This window comes from Falco peregrinus, chromosome 4 (genome assembly GCF_023634155.1).
Source record: "Falco peregrinus isolate bFalPer1 chromosome 4, bFalPer1.pri, whole genome shotgun sequence".
In the NCBI taxonomy this organism is placed as follows: Eukaryota; Metazoa; Chordata; class Aves; order Falconiformes; family Falconidae; genus Falco; species Falco peregrinus.
Window position 1 is genome coordinate 89188046 of NC_073724.1, and position 17576 is coordinate 89205621.

At 38.3% G+C, this 17576-nt stretch overlaps 1 protein-coding gene across 4 annotated transcripts in view; it reads right to left on the reverse strand.

Moving 5' to 3' along the window:
• Positions 1-17576, reverse strand: part of ENOX1 (ecto-NOX disulfide-thiol exchanger 1) — a 369755-nt gene that overhangs the window by 63266 nt on the left and 288913 nt on the right. For all 4 annotated transcript variants that reach the window (XM_055803033.1, XM_055803035.1, XM_055803032.1 and 1 more), the window contains 2 exons: positions 3595-3701; positions 209-326 (listed from right to left, as the gene is read on the reverse strand). In XM_055803033.1, coding sequence (XP_055659008.1) covers positions 209-326; positions 3595-3701 — 225 coding nt within the window. The remainder of the gene's footprint in view (positions 1-208; positions 327-3594; positions 3702-17576) is intronic.

Genomic DNA, 17576 nt, shown 5'->3' on the forward strand with positions numbered 1-17576 from the left:
ATTTTCATCGTTACAGGACATAGTAGGTGACAGACACCTCCTAGAAACAGCTTGCATCATTCAAGTAACTAACTTATGACGGTTTAAAATAAGATACTGTCTTATATAATCAGCTATTAATATGTCACTTCTCACATGTAAGTTTTTGTTTACTTTTTAAAAAACCCCAGTTGTATAGGCTTGACATTATAGAAGGATTTGGCTTTACCTGAATCATCTACTCTCAGCTTTTTACTGGGATTGTCACCACTGTCATCATCAGACATTTCCATCTCCTCTTCCCGGCGGATTCCCATGAGCTGTTCACTGTGAGCATTTCGGAGCTCCTAAAACCCAAAATGACCTTTTGTCAGTATTAGCTTCCATAAAGTCATTATGTATTATTTAGTATCTGTTTTTAATACCGCTCTGATTTTAATTATGCATCATTTATCATTGTAATCATATTTATTTGTATATGAATATTTATAACATCAGTACCACAGGGAATTCTTCCTGTGAAAGAATTGAGTTTATCAAAGATAACACTCAGGGAAAACAAGACAGAAAGTGAGTCTTCATGTTAAGTGATGTTTAGTTCTGCTAAACATAGGAGAATGCTTTAACAGCAAGGACAGTACTTAAATCTGTGTATAAAGCAGACTGATAAAAAAATTATTAGACCGCTTAAGGTAGAGATGATTCTTGCTTCTCTCTGCCACCTGGGGTAGGATTCATCTGGCCAAGCGTAGGTGTCTCCATTAAACAAAGTCATATTAACTGCATCCTAGAAGTGCCTAGTTCTCTCTGCTGATGATAAAGGGAGCCAAGAGCAGCCAGTGCAGATGGAGTGCTCTATATTTTATGTGTCCGCTGCTGGCCAAAGGCATCTCACCCTCTCTCCCTATGCCCAAATCACCTCGGATTTAAAAGACCCAGCCCCATAATGCTGTCCCAAAAATCTCTGCATCTTGATCTAAAAGGAGTGCCAGAGTGGACAGCCCGGTTGCTGCAAGGGCAGGCAGAGAGCCCACACATGTCTCTAGGTAAATGATCAGCAGGCACACAGGCTCTGTAGGAGTCTAGACGGTCTTTGTTCTGGGTAGAAAAGCTGGCGCAGATGTAGCTGCTGGCTTTTTAATGGCAGCACCGGGAAGATTGAGAGGACTCTATTTTGCCCTAATAATCCTGTCAGGTGTAACACGGGGATGCTGCACTGTGATTAGTGCAGGCCTTGTCAGTTCGCAGACAGCTAATTTTTCTGCCAACAAAGAGCTTAATTCCCAAAGAGGTGGTTTGAAATCTTTGAAACAAGGAAGAGTCGTGTGGAAGGAGGAGACAGCATTGAGGAGTCGGACCGCTGCTCGGTGCAATTAACATCGGCTGTCAGAGAGGGACTGTGTGAAAAGAGGGAAGGCGTTTCCCTCGAGCTGTACTCTTGGTTCATTGGCAGATCTCAGATATTCTGGTTAAATGTGTATGTGTCCATTAATCTGAGCAAAGGCAAGGGGGCTAATTAGTAGGCATTTTACAGGAGAATAATTTCAAATTAAAAAAAAAAAGTTATTAAAAAGGTAAATTGCCGACCAGCATCTCATGTAAACAGAGGCACCTCCAGAAGAAATTAGCAAGCCGTTCCTTAATTCCTTACTGGAAAAGGCCACCTGCACTTTTTCTTGGGGAAGCATATTGCATACATAGCAGACATCCGCTTACATTTACTCCCTCTTTAGGGGATAGATGTCCTTGATGCATCAATGTCTACATTATCAGCAAAGTCAATAATCTTCCATGGAGAATGTCTATGTGTATGAGTGTTTGTTTTGGGTTTGGCTTTCTAGCAAAGCTTTCCTAAATTCAGAAAAAAATGGAAGGTGGTCAGGTAATTAAACAAATTAGCAAATAATGTCATGGTTAGAAAATATGATTTAAAGCAAATATGCCATTTGCTAACATTTCCATCATATTTCACATCTGGAAAACAGGCATTTCTAAAATATATTTTTTCAGTGAGAGTCTTCACATATTTATGAATTGTTTTAGTTGTCCTCTTAGGAAAACAAAGGGAATAATATTTGAAACATTTCTGGAAAGTCCAACTCTTACACATTTCAGTTTATTAAAGATTTAGAAGCCAGCAAATGAATGACACACAACATCCCTGTACAGAAAGTTAGTTTAAGAAGGGATGGTCTCAATATAATTGAAATAATCTACTAGCAAGTCATGTTTTCATACTTCTCTAAATGATAAGACAAACATCAATTCCCAACTCCCAACTTTCAATTGAACAAAGTCTTTACCCACTACTCATATGAAATATTTGTGAACAAAATGCAAAATACAGTTTGTACCAATAAATTATGCTAACATTTTATTTTAAGTGTCCCATTATTGTGAAGTCATTTGGTATTCACCATTATAGCACTGATAATAAAGAATTCATTTGGTATTCATGTGGATGTTACATTTAGTGCCATTGGTATTCAACTGTAATTTAGCATTAGTTAATGGGCACTTAAAATGTTACGCAAATGATTTATATCACAGCACTTCAGTGTTTCTCAAACTAAGTGTACAACACTTATTTTACAAGTGTACTACAAAATAATTAAATAAGTGCACCTTACCTTCTAAAGTTTTTACTCTGAGACAGAGAAAAATCATTTAGAGGACTGTGATAGTAACAATCAACATACTGTACTACATGAAGGTAAACCAAGTGTATGTTAAGTTGCTCATATTAAAAAAAAAAAAGGGAAGAAGAAAGAAAGAAAACAAAGACAGCGGTACTTACTTTTTAAAATACAGGCTCATAGCGTATATACTGAATTAAAAACGAAAGCTGGATGACCAAAACACAGGATGAGGTCTAGCGCTTCCTTTGCCGCCACCGGCAGCAAGGGGAAGTTAGAATCCCATCTCCTCTGTTCATGCCTATGACAGTCACGCATGCGTGGTTCCAAATTGCTAACTCTGTATGGTAGTATGATTACATTTATGCTGGTTTCTTTGCAAGCATAATAATTAGAATCAATACAAGTGATGTGTCTACTTTTTGAAAGATCAACATAAAACGAATGGGAAGGAGTATGTCATAATTCTGGGCTTAATATGCTTAGGTCATTACTTAGGAAAGAAATTCTCTTATTTTTAGGCAAAGTCATCTTATAATGATCATGTGATGGCACAAAGAGAAAAAATATCTGTGCTACAGAATACTTCTTTTAAAAACAGATCACGATGACTCCTAAAAAGATATTTTTCAGAAATATTTCTTAATTCTATCCTTAGTTGAAAATACCGTTCCTAATTTCACTACTTCAGTTCATTATTTTAGGTAGTAAACATAATCCTCCAATGATTTCCCAAATTTTGCATGAAAAATAAAACCACATTGCTCTCTGTCTTAGTGTTATTTAATGACTATTATCATAATGAGAGCAATGGGAGCAATTCATACTGTAGAGGAGAGTATATAATGGCCAGTTGATTAACAGCTAAAACAGTAGCCGTAAATACTGCTGAATACACTATGTCCAGCTACAATCACACTCGTTCTGTGTCAATCCAGCTGTGAGATGATGGATAGAAAGTAATAATAAAATCACCAACCTCAGAATGCTTTCGCCAAATGTCTATGTTCTTTCGCTGGGCTTTCGAGAAATGGTCCCAAGCTTTTTGTCTGGTAGAAGCGTTGAAAACGGCGACAATCTGCTCAACTTTGGTGAACAAGGAAGTCAAACAAGACAAGCAATTTATGTTGTGATCACTATATAGAAGCAAAGCAAAGACACTAGGAGTCTATGGATGATGTCATTACTGAAACAACATCATCAATATCCATCCAATGATGTGTCTTTTGTACTTACATTTTACCAATGTTGGAGATGTCTCCCTTCAAGTCTGTCTCCATAACTTTAGTCTACACAACTTATAACTATGTACCAAAAACCATGCATGCAGCTGCTTCCCCGTGATGTCTGCTACAACCCTCTGCACAGCCATGTGCCTTTGTAGGTGTGTGACTACAGAAATGACACTTGAGGCATAAACCTGACACGTTCCCCTGTGGCAGCTGCATACAGATGAGCAGGCTGTACAAATGTAAGCGTGAAAGACAAGCAGGCTCTCCTTTGAAGGGTGACTATCTGATAGTGAGAATTTGTCAGTAGACGGGAAGGGCTAAACCACACATTAATGCTGCATTCTGTAGCTGCAGCTGCTGTTTCTCTTTTATTTATTATAAATGGGCTCACCTGTGGTAGATCATTCTGTCCTGTGTCCACAGCCTATGTATGTTTATGTACATGAACAGTCACATTTTTTTGCATATAAGATGAAGAAGAGATGTGAAATGGGCTTCCCTCATTCAACTCTAATGAATTTGTCCCGAAGCCAGACGTCAATATTTAGGTCAATTATCTAGGACAATTAAGATCTTACGTTTTTAGCTACTTGTTCATCCTAATTCAGAACCTCTTCTCCCAACACTCTTTTCTTTCTCTTTGCATCAGTTACAAGCAACGCTGTCCTTCCACAACAGTGACCTGCCTAAAAATTATTTGACCAAGATTTAAATTGCCTTGATCCCAGCACAGTTAACTGAAGGACCACCAGGAAATACAAATTTTCTACAAATGACCTGGGCTGTGCTCCTAAGCGTGCACATGTGCTGACCTATGAAGTCAAACTGAAAAAGGCCTCAACTCTTGGACAAGGTTCTTGACTATTTATCTCTTTAGATTCCTGGGCTGAAACAATGTCTACTGTTTTGTAACGCTGCAGCTTGAAGCACCTCCTTCCCCTCTCATAGAGAAATGGTGGCAGGAATGCCGTAATGCCCTCTGATTGCGGCTCTCATCGAGCTGATCAACAGCTGCTCTTCTTCTCCCTTCAAGTCACAGATGCAGAGGATCTTATACATAACAACCCATATTTTGTAAAACAATGAGCTCACCTAGTAAGTCAGTTACGTATCTTTCCCCTCTAGATCTGAAAGTTAACCTCACTCACTTGAATAGAAGCACGTTTCTTCCATCCTCTTTTATTACCTATTTTACAGGCTGCTTTCAGATTGAGGAAGCTTACAACATTTTGAATCACAGATGGAAGTTTGTCTTTGTAATCAGGGCTGGTTAATTAACTCCTAAAGCCATAGAAAATAAATTTAGTCTTTTAGAATTAATACTTCTATGTAGTTTATACTAAAGAAGGTGCCTCAAAACTACTGGCATGATCAGAACCATTTGTGATCAAGTTTTAATAGCAGATGTGATAACTTCAGCCTATGAGAACTTGCTTGGAGTGAAAGGTGGATGTATCAAGGAAGTTATGCGGTGTATATTCAATTAATTTGAAAAGAATGAAAATGCTAAAGCAATCTATTATTGTGTGTATAGAAACTAAGGCTAGAATTTAATTACTATCATGTTGATGACCCAGGTGCTCAGAAAATTTTGCATAATTAACAATCTGGTTTTAGTTTGCAAGTGGAAATTCAAGTAGAAAAGATTCACAAAAATATGAGGAAGGCTGGTTTGCCATTTTCCACTAATAGGTATTAATAACATCATATGAATTTTTAAAAACATTTGAACTTTAAAGTGTTCAATTTCCATTCTGTGAACAGATGCTAAGATTTATCAAAAGCCATTATATGATTATTTCAGAAACTCTCCGCAATGGAAACACAAGCTAGGAAGATGTCAAATAGTTTTTCTTGCATAAGTGTAGTAGACAAAGTGAGCAGAGAATGGTTCTCCTTCACTTTCAGGAATTAAAAAAAAACTAAAGGAAGTAGGATACTTGGAGTACTAGATGCTAAAAATCAAGGCATTTAAAGAAAGTTTATCCAATAGGCAGCTAGGGATAATTTAAAAAGGCAAATGTAGAGGAGAATAGTAAATTAGTACATATCAAAGACCAACATTTCGCTACCTTGTTCAAAGAAAGTGTCAACACACATGCAACTATTTCAAAAAGCACCAGCAATATAGGCTATGAAGTGTTGCAAACACCCACAGGTAACACCCAACATAAAAGGTCTCCAAGCATTGCATCAGAGATAAAAAGCAGCCAAGGCCATGGTTTGACAGTATAGGAAAGTGGCTTCACATCTTTTTGTACTCCATGATAATCCTGCGTTTATGTGCTATGAGATGGCAATCCAATGTAAAGCCATTCTGCCAGTTCACAGTTTTTCAGTTTCCAGTTTCTTTGCTGGTTAATTCATGTTGCATAAGGATTAATTTGTTCTCCCACAGACACCCTGGAAGCCTAAAACTGGAAGAACTCCTGTGCTCTGTGTAATTGGAAGACAAGACATAATGTACCCATCCCTGATCAGGATCAGATTTGTATTTGTAAATGATCCAGCAGCACACAACCCATAAGGATGGTAGATTCATCCCTAAGAGGAAGCCAGGAAAGTTTATATTAGCTGAGAAACTCTACAGTGCATTCATTTTTCCTCCACATCTAGGTAAGATTTGGCCAAAGAGAGGGCCCAGATTTTGGGCTGTTATCTGCAGAATCGGAGCGAAATCATTGCTCCTGGTTTTGTTGCTGACCATGGTTTTCAGACTATTTCCTGACCTCTAGAAAAAAAATTATAAAATGAAATAACAGTTCATGTCTATCTCCGTAAGGCACCTTTAACTCTAGAATGCACTGTACTGTCAATGATGACTGGTAAGTAGAATTATTAAGTAACATGAAATATTCATTGTCAAACATCTGTTGTTAAGTTCTATGCTATATCAAATTTTCATTGACCATATGCAAAGATGTTTCCTTACTAAATTAGGGTTTAAAAAACTGTATTGTTCTAGAAGGGTCCATACTACATCATTGTTTTTCCTATCAGCATAACTTACCGGATGTAAAAAATTGCATCTTTCCCAATGACTTATTCTATAGCTGGTAATTTATGTGGTGTGTTTCAAAATATTATTATCTAATTGTTTTTCTGCTGAGTTATAAATAACTAAAAAGACCCAAACAAGTAAGCCTAGACTGATATGCAAGTGTCAGTGTTTAACAAATGTGGTGTAACTACAATAGCCTTTATCAGAGGTGCCAGCTCATAGTAAGCATATTAAAAGAAAGTTTAAACCTCAGTTTCTGTTGCCATCAAGTTATTTGTTATCAAATATAAATGTAAATTTATTTACATTTGTTATTGTTATCAAGTATAAATGTAAAAACAACCAGAAAAACTAGGAACAACAACAAAAATCCCTTAAACAACACCTGTAGAAGTTTTATACAAAATTGGATTAAAGGGAAAACTAGAATATCTCCAGGGGAAGACAATATATGATACGGGATATTTGAAAATGATACTACCAGAAAAGAACATAAATAAATGAGAACCAACGCATAACCTCATCTGTAGATTAAGAGGTTGAGAGAACACTTTTACCTTCCATTACATTTATCTAGCAGGCTATTTTAAATACATGATTGAGTGAAGGCTGAAATTTCTCCTTGGGTTCAGGAGACAAGAAGTATTCTATTTTCCTTTGCTTATTACATTTTCAGCTGTCATGAATATGTGATTATTTTTCATTTCTTGTATGCAAAAATAAAGAACACCAGCAACCAAATGCTTTATAATGCATAATAATAATAATAGTAGTAGTAGTAGTAGTAGTAGTAGTAGTAGTAGTAAAAAAAAAAAAACAAAAAAAGAAACTGCAACACGTGTTAAAAACAAAAGTCTTTGCTGCCAGATAAAATAATCAAGTTTCATGTAGAATTTCTCTCCAAACTACACCAATTAGGGATACAGGATGAAAAGGGCTTTGCACTAAATTACTATAAGTGCAAGAGTAGAATATATGGCAATTTAGCTCAGAAAATTCTGTAAGAGTGCGACAATTGACATACAGGGTAAAAGAAAAATTCCACCCATAAAATTACGGTGTAAAGGAAACTGTTACAGTAAATGTATAACATGCTTTTCAAATATAGATTCACAGCACAGGGAGGATATAGAGTTGGCGTGGTTTGGGTCAGTAGCCTTGTCGCTGAATTCTGACTAAGCTGGAGTCTGCCAATCGATTTGGCTCCAAGCCCAGCAAACCAAGGAATTACAGTAGTCAAGGCTAGATGCTGTAAGTGGATGAATTAGAGTCCCCAGGTCAGTTTTGGATAGGAAAGAGAATGTTTTTGGCAACAGTTCTGAAAGGCATTTGGCAATGTACTGAACAGAAATTACCATTAAGTCCAAGGCTAAAATTGCATGTAGGCAAATGACATGTGACATCAATAAGAGAAACGGTAGACAGATTGCAAAGTAATGAAATAAACATATTTTTTAAATTAATCTCAGCCAAACCTCAGTCTTTTGGTTATGATACTGTTTACTTTCAGAAAAGATTTTTCCTTTCAAACATTTACAGCTAAAAGCCTTCAGCCTCTCTGTTTTACCCAATTCACATGTCACAGAGGGAGAAACCTCTGCAATTGCCATTGACTGGCAGGGGAGGAAAACATAAAAGCTGGAAATATCACTCTGGAGAAGACTTCAGATAATGCAAAGGATGGGTCCTAAAGTATAGCATACCATCAGCTGGATACATAAGCAAAATCCATTATAGATTTGTATAATGAAGACAGCCTATCTGCCACAAAGAAATGGCATCTTTGTTTTGGTTTTGATTTTGTGGGGGTTTTCCGTTTCTTTTTTCTTTTTAAATAAAAAAAAAAAACCAAACAAACAACCAAAAAAACCCCCCAAACAACCCCAAAATGCCCCCCCCCAAATATCTATGCGTATTAAAAAAAAAAAAAAAAGGTGCAATTCAATCAGATAAGAGAAAGCTACTGTTTAGTCTTCTTGCTGTCTGGGTGGCCGTAGGTTCCTTAAGACATAGTCTTAAGACATAGCATGATAAAGCATAAAACCACAGGACTTCTCTATTATATCCCAAAATTTTGAACACACCGAAAGCATGGTGCCTCCAGTGATTTACCTCCCAAATCGTTTTGCTGTGTGGGAAGTCGGATTGCAAGGCTGCCATTCCTCAACTCATCCTACTGCCAACAACCACATCTGTACTAGTGATCAAAACCAGCCAGGGACCATTCTTGTTCCTTGAAGTCAAATGGCACAATATGCTGAGTGTCCCTGCAGCAGCAACTGTTCTCTCTCCCCAAAAAGATGCTTTTCAGTAAACTACTTGGCCTGCACCGAACTCTCAACTGTGTGGGAAAATGTTAGCTGGCCCAGAGCAACAACCTTCTTACTGTGGAACAGTATGGACAAGCCTGCCCTAGCTCAGCTTAATTTAATCCTATAGGCAGAGTCAGTGGGGTCATCTTTTACTAGCAGTCTCACCTTTTCTGCTCTAGTCCTGACACAGAGGTCCCAGCGTTGCACAGAACCATTACAAGGCTTACCAGAGGAAGAAGGATGTTTTCCTCTTCCGTCTACCCTGCCTCACCTACCTGAATACTGGAAAGAATGAGAAACAAGTCTAAGTGTCATCCCCCTAAATTGCACTATATTATTTCTACATTTCCTTTTGACTAGGCCTACAGTGTTTGAGACCAGGAGGAGGTGTGCCTGGAGTGACGGTTGATCCCTCTTTCTCTTCCATCTGACTAAGACTGGTCTTAGTCAATATACTTGCAGGAGTTATTAAGAGGATGAGTGGATGTCAGTGGTCTACACTTGAGTGACGGAGGAAGAAATATTTTTTAATAATACAATAAGCAGATTCTTCTACATAGATAAAGGACAAAATAAAAAATAATTATACCACAGCACAAATTATAATCCCTGGTCTTGTAAAATCATCAAACCTCAGTGTCAGCAGCTGTTTTCCTTTCTTCTCAATGCTAAGAAAACCAGTGAGGAAGAGTGAAAGAAGGAGCATTATGGGGATACTGAAAACATCCCATTTTCAGAATTTATATTGAAACCTGCAAAGTAACTTGCCTGAGGTACGTATATCAACAATTAATAGTTCTAGAAATGGAAGAACACTCCTTGTTAAACTCTGAAATAAAAATATACACTCTGATTAAAGAGAGCCCAGTTTGCTCTGCAAGGAATTGCTAGAAGATCTGTCTACAAAATAAGCTTTGAAAATCTTTTAGGTTGTGAACGTGGTTTAATTTACAACAAAGAAACTGACAGCTTGGTGTAACAGCAAGTGCTGGCATCATGCCATGTGATAAATCACTTGGACTCAACAAGACCGCTTCACCTCCATGTCATTTCTCAATGAACAGGAACCTGACATCAGGCCAGCACAACACAGCAGGGCAGGTAAAAATGTACAGTACTTGCTTCTTTAATGCCACCATCTTATATTACAGAACAGATTTTACGGACTTTGCTTGACATCCAGAAAACAAAACAAACAAACAAACAACCCCCCCCACACACAACCGCACCCCACTAACTCAAAGGAAGATTTAGTGAATGCTACTTTCTTCATCAGCTTGACAAGATTATAAGACGTCCCCAACACACTGCTCTTGTTCTCGTCATTATTTATGGTTAGGCAGACCTTTTTTTCAGATTTAAAAATAGCAAATGTAGGAACAACTATTTTTGGCAAGCCTGTCCAAAAAAAGAACCCCAAGGGAACTCTGAGATGAAGGAACACAAATGTGACTGAACTCTAGCAGGGCCCAGTAAGTGAAGTTGTAATAATTGTCAAAGTAATAATTGTCCAGGGATCTTTCAGATTAGAATGTTCCTAAGAGTGCTGTGGGGTTTTTTTGGCACAATATGGTTTCTTTTGTTGAAGAAAAGGAACAGAGAGGTGGATGAGGAGGCTTCAAAAGCCATAGCCTCTGCTGGCAATCAAAACAAAAAATCATCTCACACACATTATGTAGGGACATTTACTTCTCCATTTGTTGCCATATCTTATGCTCCCTTGCCTGCCATGTCTTGTCATCTTTTTTTCTTTGTTTACTGCATTCGGTCTCATTTTCCTTCTGTATTTTTGTTCCCTTGTTCACTGTGTGTCCTTCTTTCCCCCCCGCATAATCTACCCCTTTCCAGAACTCTTTTCCTACCCCATAACATCTCTATCATCACAAACTACACCATTTGGGACAAATCCAGTGATCTGACATGAAGCGAAACTAATGCCTATTGTAGGGAGTAAGTATTTCAACCAGACATGGTTATATAGGATTATTCATATTCATATTTATGAAGTTTATTCATTCACTTCTAAGAAGCCTGAAAGGTTTTAGAAGTGCAGGCCACACGATATGCACAGCCAACTCAGAAAATCTTTTTGGTGAAACCTCCATCTTTCCTTCCTTTCTCCAATGTCTTACTCTCATCCCTTGTTGTTCATTTCCACACAAAATTTACAGTCCAGTTTTGCAAAGTAACAGGCCCCTACCTCCATCTCTACTCAGCAAGGGAGCTCAAAACCACACACAGATTTCCACACAATTCAAGCACATACTTCTTGGCTTCGAACCTTGCCTTATCATCTAGGAGATCCTGCAGGATCCAGGAACATGGCATAAGTTGTCAAAATGGGGCCTTAGACTGAAACCTTTCAGGAGGCAGTGCACTTATTTTGCTATAAAACATCATGCATATTTAATGGCCTACTTTAAAAAAAAAAAAAAGGCTTAAAAATAACAGAAGAGCTTCTGTTGAAATTCTGGCCACGCTTAAATCAATACCAAGATTCCTATTGACTTTAGGTGGAGTGAAGGCTACACAATGAAAGCAATGAAGAAATTCAAAGAAAATGAAACACAAAGGAATAAGCGATCTGAAACACTACAGGTTGCAACCACAAAGGCTTATACTGCCATAAAGTGGGGAAGAATTATAGAATGCAAGGTAAAATAGAAATGGAGTCTTTCATCTCTGTTCTCTGGTGTTGCTGCAGCATCCTGGATAGAAATGCTTTTGAGAACATGTGTACATGAGACGGAAAATGGGAGGACAAGTAAAGAATAGAGATACCCAGCTGAGCTTTACTGGACAAATTATCCGTACAGAAGCAAGCAAAGAGCACAACTAAATAAGCTAATCAAAAGGGACTGGATGGATTGTAGAGGTTATTTTGGTTTTGGCTTCTTGTTGTGTTTTTGGTTTTTTGTTGTTTTTTTTTTTTTTAGAAATACATCAAGGTAGAAAATAATAGTCGCAACTAATGACATGAATGATTAATGTTTTTATTTGTATTATAGTGGCATTCTATGACACCAACTGAGATCTGAGCTGCACTGTAAAAAACACATTATATGACTCAATCTCTTTCACAAAGAGCTTAATGATGACCTAAAAATTGCACATAAAGTAAGCTCATATTTTTGAATTAGTAACTGGCAAATGAAAGAAAGACTCTAAGACTGGACAATTAAAGAGAAGGAAAATCCTTTTAAAAGTTATTAATGCAGAGCAATTGAAAAAATACTTGGAAAGCATGAATGCGTATAAAAAGTCTGACTGCTAAAAGAATTTTAACCAGCATGCTTTCAATATGTGTAATGAAACTGGCTTCATTTTTAGTACTAAGAGAATATACTAAAAAGTGGAAGGATTACTGGGAGAAAGGGCTGCAGTATGGAATTTAAAGCAAATGAGATAAGATGGTGATTTTAGTAATCACTACCATATCAATATAAATTCTACCTTTTCTAAAGTAAAAGAGCAACTTTTGAAGTGAATTTGTAATGAGGAAAAAAAACCCTGATCCAAATCTTTTTTGAAGAAAGCTCAAAAAGGATTTTTAAGATTTCTTCTTCCTTTTTTATATTAAAAATGCAGATTCTGTCTGTGAAGGTGCTGATAATGTTAAAACAGATTAAATCACATCCAGAGAGATCAGAGAATGAAAATGAACAAACCTGGAGAGGAGAATTTTATTCAGTCTGTTGAGAATGCATTTGCCTTCAGAATTATTTAACCTCAATTTTTTATTTATTTTTTTTTTTTGGGGGGGGAAGAAATTTTATAGTAGATACCTACCAGCTATTGGATAAAAAGTCAGTGTGCTCTCATACACCACCGAAGTCCTTCAATAGGAAGGGAGGAAAAACTCATGGTGACAATCCTGATCTTCCCAAGGAGGGGGACATGACACAGTCTTCTCTCCAAGTCTTTGATTCTTTTTAATGAACAGCCCTACTGAATCATCACAAAGTTGCATCTAGCCTCATATCCTGTGTCATGAATAAAAGAGCTAAGATGCTTAGCAACAAGCTGAGCAGGTAAACTGTGTGATGTCATAAATCCATGTTTCTTCAGTTCCAGGGCTTTTTGAAAGATGAGTATCTCTTTGCTTTTGCTTCCATGTACACCTTCACATGCAATGCAAGAGCATACAGAAGCAAACAAGCTTACTGGCAGCAGAAAGAAGTGGCAGGCACCCTGTACATTGATGTGTGGAGTGAAAATTAATTTATCTCCACAACAAGATGAGTAGAATATCCACATGATAGCTGGAACTGGACTACGCAGTTCAGATCTTGAGATCATTTTCAAAAAATCAAAGCAGGCAATGGCAGGTAGAGTTGTCTTAAAATTCTGGTTGATGGTGCCTAATACTCCAGCTGCTCTGGTTGCCTCCCCGCTTCCCTCCTCACCCATATCAGCATAATGCTGCAGTACAACTGCATGGGAGCTGTTAGACTCAGAGCACCATAGCCTACCACTCTGATCACAGCTCCTTGCAAAGCTGGGATACCTCTCACATATAGATGGCTTTTCTTCTGCCACCACCATGATTTTTGTGGCAAAGGTATCCCAGTGACAAAATGAAAATTGCAGTGCTATTGCTGACCCTCTCAAAAGTCAGCTTATTGTCCAGGCAAAGTAGGAACTCGCTCAGATGCTGTCTCTTTCCTTCTTTGCAAGAATTAATAATGCCACTTTTATTCACAGATATGAATCCTTGTATTTCAAAACTTTGTAAGTGGCCAAAAACTATAAAGTTTTGGTCCCTGACCATAATTAGAACTTCACCAAGATTTTCTTTTTAGTTAGTGGAAGAATCTATTTTACAATTTACAAATACTCTAGCATTACTACTGAGGATTGCATCCTGACACTTATCAATTGTGTTAAACTTTGTAATAATTTTGCTTTTACTGCTTATTATGATAGCATGTTATTTAGTAGCTGAAATGAAAAAAAAAAACCCAAAAAAACCAAAACAACCAACTACCAATATATGTAGCTTGTCCGCAAGGTCCCCTAGAAATATCAAAATGGCTTACTGGTGTATACTGGCCCTGAGTGCTGGGGATTGCTACACTGGATTGCCCCTGGCTTACCTAAGGCCAACAGTAGGGTTGTCACTTAGCTGTTGTGAATGAAATTCAGGATGGCAACCTTTAAATGTGTCTAAGTGATTTAAAGAGTCTATGTTCTGTTTTCAAACATCTTGAGAGTCAATGAGCTAATTAGTGCTTGCCAAGGTAGGGTGAGAACCTGCAGCACATTTCTTCTCCCTAATGCCAGCTAATTCACAAAGGGATTCCAGGGTCACTGGGAACTGGCTTCCCTTTCCAGCAATGTCCTCATGTCCACCAGGAATAAAGGACACATCTGTGATTAGTACACTGGACTAAAGGACTCTGTAGGTTTACATTCCAGCTTGCCTTGTAGGATGAACCATCTGTCTATCCATACCTTCAGACCTGCATTTTGACACTCAGGCCTTTTACACAAGTTCTAAGACCCTGGTGATTACCTGTAATCAACTGTGGTGAGTTAGAAGCTCAGGTATCCTACAAAGCACAGGGGAAGTGCTTCACTCTTGGGAATACATATAAAAGGCACTGTCTTAACTAGCTGCTAGATTGTGCATATGCATCCCCTGGATGGGGATGTGCCATAGATGCAGCTGTTCTCTCTGTTCAGTGCAGCGCTACAGGAGGCTGGGAGACATTTCACTCCAGCTGGCATCGTTCTGGATCAGGTGCCTAAAAGCCATCTATCAGACACTCTAAGGAAGGTCAATATCACCTTCGAGAGCACTGGACCTCACCATTTAGAGCACTCTTGGAAAGAAGGAGGCTTAAGTTCAGCTCCTTCACTGGCATTCAGGGTATTTAAACATACCTTTCCAAAAGATCATCCTGATCACTAGGCATTGAAATTCTCTGAAGTTCAAGGAGAGGATGAAAGTGAAGACCAGCACATGACAAGGAAGTAATCTGGCCAGGGGGTTCCACAATAAAAACCACCCTCCCACTGCTCCCCCACAGGTGTGCAAGAGACTGGACCCTGATGGGGACCTGGTGCCTAAGTCCCTTGAAGAGTCATCAATTAGTAAAATTGACAGAAATGACCAAATAAGTGAGTGTCATAAGCTGCTTGGTACCTAGCCGTGGCGCACTTCTGTTCATTACACTGTGTAACTATCTACTTGCATGTTGGAACACTTCCACCACCTTGTGTGTCTGACTCTCGAGACATCAAATTAATTTCTCAGTATGGGATTTTGGACCTGCATTCACTTATAGGTACTTTTGAAAATGTTGTCATGGGAGACTGCCAGAAATGGTCTGAACCCTCAATAAGAGGTAGACAAAGTTCACAGTGCGTGGAGGAGAAAGTCAGAGGAGACAATTACAGCTTTGGTGTAGTCTAAAAAAACAGCCCAATGTGGATGTCTCAAGGGCTTCCACTTTTCTTAAACATGAAGACCAATGTCTACAAGCCTTAGGCTGAAAAGGTGGATTGGGAGGAAATGAAAGAGAGATGTATGAAAAACAGGGAGCAGCGTCATGTGCAACTCTGCTGTGGAAGCAAAATGAAAGAATTTAGAAATCGAACCAGAAAGACAGAAATATTCAAAATCCTGGAAAACAATCCACATTTTAATCACAGATTCAAATCTAGAAACCCCAAGTAATTTAATAATAAAAAAAAAAGAGGTGGCCATTTTTCTCTCTTTATCCCTTAAATAACTAAAGTAGCACCATAACAAGGCGAAGACTCCCTGTAGAACTTAAATCAGGGGCTGTAAATCGGTGGTGTGACAGCAGTAATATACTTTATTTCACAGATTATCCTGGCACAAGTATCTTGGTCAGGTAATTAATTCACATGCTGAACACTTGACCCAAATTTTTAAGCATAATCCATTTGGTAATCTTCTAAATACCTCCAGGCAGAAATTTGTAGCAGGGATTTCAATACCTGTACTTCTTTAGTAGTTGGGCCATAAGCTGAAATGTTCTGGCCACACTAATCCTCATTAATAAGAAAGCATTTCGTACTGAGACTCCTATAGGCAGTGTGTGTGTTCCAGGTGAGTGCACTTGAAGGCCATTTTCTTAACATATTTCTTCTTCACTCCCCGTAACATTCACTGCTACAATGATAGCATTTCTATCTAACTTCAAGTTCTTCCCTTATGCTACGTCCTTCTGTATCAAGACTACACACAGCAAGTGGGATTACTCTGCTCTGAACAAGGCTTGTAAAAAGTGGGGCAATTGGTTCTGAGCTAGGCCCCCTGTGAATCCTCTAGGACAGCAGAGAAAATACGGCATCTCCAAGGGATGATTCATCTCACTGGAAGAGCACCACGAGGTCGGTCTGATGACTCATTCCCCAGAGATGCCCGTTTTACTCTCCAGACAACAAAGCAAGCACAGAATGGTCAGCTTAGAGTTGGACATCTGATCTAGTTTGTGACAGAGGAATGGCACATGCTATTTTAAAAAATACTGCAATATTTATGTCAAATGGCCACACAGCTGTAGCATTACACTAGACTTTTGGACCCTTAAGGCAGAACAGCAGAAGTGGTTTTTTTGCTACTCTGCAGAATTTAATAGACCACACACACCTATTTTAAACATCTAGTACTTTCAAATTCTTCTTCATAAAGCAAGTGACATATTGCAGCTGATTACACAAGGCTGTGGGAAAACAATGGAAAAGATGCATGAAAAACATTCCTCAGATGAATTCAAATACAGGAAAATTCTTGAAAAAGGGAAGCTCATTTCACAGTCTCCCTATATAGCAATCTTAGGCATATACACATGTAAAGCAAAAACATCATCCATCTGTTTGTAACAAGTTTGCAGAGAATTTTAATAAGACACATTAATGCTAATAATGGCCAATGTTTATGATGTTTATAAAATAACCAATGTGAAGCATCTGGAAAGCTTGTAAAATTTGTTCTTATAAAATCCACAGAGTGTAACACCTTTCCCTGAACCTGTTTTTTTGCTGACCTTGTCCTCCTAGGCCAGATCTGTCAGAAACTCTTTTCTTCCAAGCACTGCTGTGACTGTGACACTCTGAAACTCATGATTTGAAGCCAGACCTATTTCTGGTTTTGTAAGTTCAGCATTCAGCACATTACAGGAACAAACCAGATATAGCCAAAACTGCAAGTTTCCACCTGAAACTACAGGGATCTCTATTTCCAAGTGACAGATGTTCTACAACAGTTGGTGACAAATGGGCTAATTTAGACTGATTTAACTAAAGTTCAGCCTGCTGACAATGGGGGATTTTTTTTAATGCAGCTGAAGAAGGCATTTCCAAACGCTAGGGCTGGCTGTTGCACACAAAACTACAGAGCCCTGGTGTGAACTGAACAGCACGGCCATGCATGGTGCCTGCG